General features: G+C 46.2%; 1 protein-coding gene across 1 annotated transcript in view; it reads right to left on the bottom strand.

Annotated features, from left to right (window-relative positions):
• Positions 1 to 6635, bottom strand: part of ATIC (5-aminoimidazole-4-carboxamide ribonucleotide formyltransferase/IMP cyclohydrolase) — a 39646-nt gene extending 33011 nt beyond the window's left edge. The window contains exons 1-2 of the mRNA XM_026647712.2: positions 6511 to 6635; positions 1568 to 1694 (exon numbers count right to left, since the gene is read on the bottom strand). Coding sequence (XP_026503497.1) covers positions 1568 to 1694; positions 6511 to 6532 — 149 coding nt within the window. The 5' untranslated portion in view covers positions 6533 to 6635. The remainder of the gene's footprint in view (positions 1 to 1567; positions 1695 to 6510) is intronic.
• Positions 6636 to 6959: the final 324 nt, after the last annotated feature.

Below are 6959 nucleotides of genomic sequence, written 5' to 3'. Positions count from 1 at the left end.
AATACTTCTGTTAGTCTTAAAGGTGCCACAGGACCCTCTGTTGCTTTATGCTAGGAATGCTCGTTTAACTCTCTTCCACAATTTAACTGATTTCTGACACTTAACAAGGTATAGAGCTGTATTTTATGTAAAACCTACATCCAACGCAGCATAATAGAGGAAGGACACTGGTTTCCATATCTGCCCTGAACAGCACAGCAGGAGTTCCCTAAATAAATAAATAAATCTAATGGGCATCAGCTGCTTTTCCCATGAATGGAAACAAAGCATGTATTTTTTAATCAAATTAAGCTGACCTGCGCAGTTATTTTGTGAATGGGCTTTTATACTGAAATAACCAGCCAAATCAACGTGACCTACAAAAAAACAACATTACCTCTGTCTTAAACTATTTTATCCTGGAAGATATGGACTAGATAACTTAATAAGAACTTGTACAAATGAGCCGTGAGATCAATCTTAGAAGAGTAGCTGACATAATCATTTTAAAGATCCAGCATTTTAGATACAGTATTATTATTCTGCTCTCAGACAGACATTCAAGGTATCAGCACCATTCCTCCTATAAAATGTGGCTTTAATCCCACTGCTGTTATATTGTTCACTGTTCTTCATAGTTAACCATAGCTAATGCATTAAGAAATTATGGATTTGCTTTTCATTTCCTTCACCTCGTGACTGTTTATAATTAGAAGGAACTGTAAATTGGGGAGGGAATGAGACTAACGTGACCATCCCTAAGTGCTGTCACCTCTAGAGAGAGGGACCAGAAACACAACCTCAGGGGAATTTTGGGGGAAGCATAAATTCATGGAGACGTCACCACAGCTTCTCTTGCCACGGACATTTGCGGAGAGGGTGAACAACAGCCAGTCAAGCCAAGCGCTTTAACAGATTTGCCATCATTACACTACTTATTTATATTTGACTGAAACTGCTTTTGAATGGTGGAGTGCAGAGACCCAGAATCAAAACATTTCCTCAAATCACAGGCCGAACTGGCTAGAGACTCTGTGTGCCTCCCTTTTCAGTGGAGGAGTGCTCACGCTTTCCTGCCTGTCGCACACTGAGGACACCCCAAATCATTTGCCACTTTTGAAAAGCCAGGCCATCGTTTTCAGACAGACAATTTGTGATTTTGACCAGAAATAATCTCCAAATCCCCATAAAACCCTGTAACATTCCCTACTCTCCAAGAAGGGGCAAAGACCAGTTTTCAGCTGCCAGCACAGACTAGCATTAAGGCCTGATTTTTTAAAACAACATATTGCCTCAAAGGAGAGGAACTGGGTCAGGGCAAACATGAGAACACCTGGATTGCAGGAACCCTCACTTCCCCATCAGTCACCACACACACTCCCTCATCTCAACAGTCTTTGGACTCAATCTGTTTCCAGCCAAGGAGCCAGACCTTGAGTTCTGTTGCATTTAAATGGTATAGTTCCCTCCCCATCTTCGCCTCAAATCACGGCAAACTAATCAAATGATTTAACATTTTCAGAAGGTTTGATGTATTTTTGGTTGGGAATAATGTTGACACTGAGAGAGAGAGAGCGCGCGCTCTTACCTGACGTTCAGGCCAGCATGCCTAAGACAGTTTGCTGTTCCTCCAGAGGCAACCAAACCCAACCCAAGAGAGTTGAGGCATTTTGCAAATTCCACCAGGCCAGTCTTGTCTGAGACGCTGAATAAAGCTAGAAGAGAAGAGAGGGAACATTCTGGTAACACACAGGTGGATTTTTTCCCCCTTTACCACATTGCATAAAGTAACAGATTTGAGGCCAAATATGCAGCTAACGTCACTAAACAATTTTTAAATCAAAACTAGAAACTACTCCTGTAGACAATCTGCGTGTTCAAATGCCAACAGGATCTGCTGCTGGCTGAGTAACTGCCCAATCTAACAGTATCATTAAACATTTGCCTGTACTCCTGGAAGGCCGTGCGGCCTAGTAGAAAGAGAACTGAACTGGCACTAGGTTCTACACTTCCAGCTCTGCCACTGGCCTGCTGGATGACCTCGGGCAAGTCATTTCACCTCTCTGTGCCTCCGTTTCCCCATCTGTAAAACGGGAATAATGACACTGACCTCCTTCGTAAAGCACTTTGAGATCTATGGATGAAAAGATAGGAGCTGGGTATTGTTTATAATAATAGTGTTTAAGTGAGGTTTTGGGGGTGAGATTTGAATGCCCAATTCCCATTCATTTAAAAACTAATAATTTTGATTATTAATATGAATGGGAATTATGGTGGGGGGGGCGCGCAAATTATGTTGACAGCTTTGAAGAGCTCAGTCAGTATACTTTTTCTAAAACACATGCTTAGCTCCAGACATAAGGTGTTCGCTTACACAGGAAGGAAGAATAATTCCCGGCTGACGTTTTCTGGCCTGTGTAATGCAGGAGGTCAGCTGAAATAACCTCAATGGTTGCCTTTTGGCATTTCAAATTAGTCTAATTCCACCTGCAAGACCAACATACAACTGCAAATTTTTTTTGTGCTCAAACGGAGTGTCCACAACTCTGAAAAATAAGGCCCCGGATATTTACAAAAATAGCAAGTTGCTTATTTCACTTGGCTTGTGAGTAGCTAATGGAAACTTTACAAGGGAAGAACAACAGTGTCTATGAATGGATTTATCAAAAGGTGGCGCACGGTGACCGTGAATTCTTATCTACTATCTTAGCAGTGCAGATTAATGGCACCTACAACCCACAGTTCACAGATCCAGCACACTGATATCATTAAGCCCTGAACTTGCAAACATTTACCTCTGAGTAACTTCATGCATAAAGAACAGGAGTACTTGTGGCACCTTAGAGACTAACAAATTTATTAGAGCATAAGCTTTCGTGGGCTACAACCCACTTCTTCGGATGCATATTGAGTGAAACATATATCGAGGAGATATATATACACACACATACAGAGAGCATGAACAGGTGGGAGTTGTCTTACCAACTCTGAGAGGCCAATTAAGTAAGAGAAAAAAAACTTTTGAAGTGATAATCAAGGTAGCCAAGTACAGACAGTTTGATAAGAAGCAAGTGTGAGAATACTTACAAGGGGAGATAGATTCAATGTTTGTAATGGCTCAGCCATTCCCAATCCCTGTTTAACCCTGACTTGATTGTGTCTAGTTTGCATATCAATTCCAGCTCAGCAGTCTCTCGTTGGAGTCTGTTTTTGAAGTTTTTCTGTTTTAAGATAGCCACCCGCAGGTCTGTCATAGAATGGCCAGACAGGTTAAAGTGTTCTCCCACTGGTTTTTGAGTATTATGATTCCTGATGTCAGATTTGTGTCCATTAATTCTTTTGCGTAGAGACTGTCCGGTTTGGCCAATGTACATGGCAGAGGGGCATTGCTGGCACATGATGGCATATATCACATTGGTAGATGTGCAGGTGAACGAGCCCCTGATGGTATGGCTGATGTGATTAGGCCCTATGATGGTGTCACTTGAATAGATATGTGGACAGACTTGGCATCGGGCTTTGTTACAAGGATAGGTTCCTGGGTCAGTGTTTTTGTTCAGTGATGTGTGGTTGCTGGTGAGTATTTGCTTTAGGTTGGGGGGTTGTCTGTAAGCAAGGACAGGTCTGTCTCCCAAGATCTGTGAGAGTAAAGGATCATCTTTCAGGATAGGTTGTAGATCTCTAATGATGCGCTGGAGAGGTTTTAGTTGGGGGCTGAAGGTGACAGCTAGTGGTGTTCTGTTATTTTCTTTGTTGGCCCTGTCTTGTAGGAGGTGACTTCTGGGTACTCGTCTGGCTCTGTCAATCTGTTTTTTCACTTCAGCAGGTGGGTATTGTAGTTTTAAGAATGCTTGACAGAGATCTTGTAGGTGCTTGTCTCTATCTGAGGGATTGGAGCAAATGCGGTTATATCTTAGAGCTTGGCTGTAGACAATGGATCGTGTGGTGTGTCCTAGATGGAAGCTGGAGGCATGTAGGTAAGTGTAGCGGTCAGTAGGTTTCTGGTACAGGGTGGTATTTATGTGACCATCGCTTATTAGCACAGTAGTGTCCAGGAAATGGACCGCTTGTGTGGATTGATCTAGGCTGAGGTTGATGGTAGGATGGAAATTATTGAAATCATGGTGGAATTCCTCAAGGGCTTCTTTTCCATGGGTCCAGATGATGAAGATGTCATCAATGTAGCGCAAGTAGAGTAGGGGCGTTAGGGGACGAGAGCTAAGGAAGCGTTGTTCTAAGTCCGCCATAAAAATGTTGGCATATTGTGGGGCCATGCGGGTACCCATAGCAGTGCCGCTGACTTGAAGGTATATATTGTCCCCAAATGTGAAATAGTTGTGGGTGAGGACAAAGTCACAGAGTTCAGCCACCAGGTTAGCTGTGACATTATCGGGGATACTGTTCCTGATAGCTTGTAGTCCATCTTTGTGTGGAATATTGGTGTAGAGGGCTTCTACGTCCATAGTGGCCAGGATGGTGTTTTCTGGAAGATCACCGATGGATTGTAGTTTCCTCAGGAAGTCAGTAGTATCTCGAAGATAGCTAGGAGTGCTGGTAGCGTAGGGTCTGAGGAGAGAGTCCACATAACCAGACAAGCCTGATGTTAGGGTGCCAATGCCTGAGATGATGGGGCGTCCAGGATTTCCAGGTTTATGGATCTTGGGTAGCAAATAGAATGTCCCTGGTCGGGGTTCTAGGCATGTATCTGTACAGATTTGTTCCTGTGCTTTGTCAGGGATATATGTTTCACTCAATATGCATCCGAAGAAGTGGGTTGTAGCCCACGAAAGCTTATGCTCTAATAAATTTGTTAGTCTCTAAGGTGCCACAAGTACTCCTGTTCTTTTTGCGGATACAGACTAACACGGCTGCTACTCTGAAACCTGTCTTCATGCATAAAGTTACTCAGATGTGTTTGCAGGGTCATACCGAGCAGGAATGGATGCAGTTGCTACTGTTCTGAGCAGTGCTCCTCCGAGTTAACCAGATTTTATATTTCAAAGTGCTTTACAAGCATTAAACACAGACACTCCTAGGTATACCTTCATTTTATGATGGGTAAACTGAGGAAAAGAAAGGTTAAGTTACTTGCCTAAGCAAGTGCCATAGCAAATTGGCATCAGGAATAGAAAACGCAGGCCCAGTCTCCTTCTGTAACTACAAGATCTTAACCAATGCCCTGACCAGGAGTTTGGATCCGCACATGCAGACCCCCAGAGCACCAAAGAACTGATTGCAAAGCTGGGTCTCTTAACATTTCTAAGTGAGGACACCAGGTCCCAGAAGATCAATGAGCAGGGAGGCAGTTTTTTATTCACTATTTTGAAAGAGCTTCTGTGTATTCATAGCTGCATCTGCTTATACTTCCAGCCAAATAACTTAAAAAAACTCTTGTTCACTCTATCAGCCCTGCAGAGCCAGCGCACCTACGGAGCGAGCTGGGTTCTATTCAGCTCCAGATATCACCCCAACTAATAACTAAGGCCATGTGCACACTTACAAGCTTACAGCAGCCCTGCTGTAAGAGCATTCGTGTAGCCATGTTACGCTGACTTTATGCTGCTCAGAGGTGTGAAAAAAACACACCCTGAGCAACAAAAGTTTTGCTGACATACGTGCTAGTATGGACACGGCCTAACTGCCATGTTAACAGTCATGGCATGGGGCCAATTCATGGTTGTGCCTTGCACTTTGCGCAGTTATTTACATCGATGCATCTTACTAGATGACCTCCTGAGGGCTCTTCCAACCCTAATCGTCTATGATTCTATGAAATGGCGCTAGGGTGACCAGACAGCAAATGTGAAAATTCGAGACAGGGGTTGGGGATAATAGGAACCTATATAAGAAAAAGACCCCAAAATTGGTACTGTGTCTATAAAATCAGGACGTCTGGTCACCCTAAATGGCACGCTCCCAGATCTAAAATGCTATTTAGAAACATTTTGCACATGCTTTACAGTCATGTGACACTGGTGCAAACGACTGTGATTTGGAAACCCTGGACAATTGCAAAGGGAACCCAACCAAACCCCAACCCCTGTGCTGGCTGTTTCTTACATTTCAAACAGGATTTCACTGCACCCTTGCTGGGCGTGAGGGATTTTGAGATGGGAGCATCCAACTAATATTTTTAACACCCAACATAAAAAAAGTCTCCCAGGCCCCATTTCAACCTGCCCAGGGATGTACAGCGATCGTGTTTCAAACACCTGCTCATCGGCTCTTCCCCCCCTTTTTTCCATGGCCCGGGGCCCCAGCAGCTCAACCCCCTTTCGCTGGATCGAGCATCAGCTCCGGATCCAAGCAATGCATCGTCAGGCCCCTGCAATACAGCCCCGGATTTCACCCCCTCCGCCCACAGACCCCAGTCACGCTGCGCCCCACGCAGCTCACGAAGGGTTAATGCCCCCCCTCCCCCGGGCTAGGCCGGAGGCTGCTGCAGGAAAGGCTCAGACACTGCAGCTGCCAACGGGGGGGGGGGGGGGGGGGGCGCTGCAAGACCCCCGGGCGCGCGGCGCGGGGCATTACCCAGCTGCTGCCCCGTAGCCATGCTCTGCGGCGGGCCCGATCCCGGCGGCGGCTGCACCTGGGGGGGGGGAGAGCAATGCACGTGGGGCGGCCCTAGGAAGCGCCGGGCAGGAAGTGGGGTTGCAGCTGCATGCTGGGAGCGGCGGAGCCCCAGCCCTACGTCCCCCAAGGGCGGGGACCAGCCGGGGACAAAACGCAGAGCCACGCGCCGCCCTATGCCTGCTGCAAGCCCCCACGTGCGGCTGCATCCCCCAGGCAGGGCCGCCCCCCCCCCCCGCCCCGGGAAATTGCCTGCACGCGACAAAGCCAACTTCGGATCCTCATCCCAAGCCTCGCTGGGAAGGTTTGACCGGTGTAGCCGGACCAGCAAATTGTAGATGCAGTTTTACTAGCAAACCTTCCCCCCCCCCCAAACCAACCCACCCCACCACCACCACCACCACAAAAAC

This window comes from Terrapene carolina, unplaced genomic scaffold (assembly GCF_002925995.2).
Source record: "Terrapene carolina triunguis isolate 2854851 unplaced genomic scaffold, T_m_triunguis-2.0 Scaffold62, whole genome shotgun sequence".
NCBI classification, from domain to species: Eukaryota; Metazoa; Chordata; order Testudines; family Emydidae; genus Terrapene; species Terrapene triunguis.
Note: the sequence above shows the minus strand (reverse complement) of the source record. Positions and strands in the feature narration are given on the sequence as shown.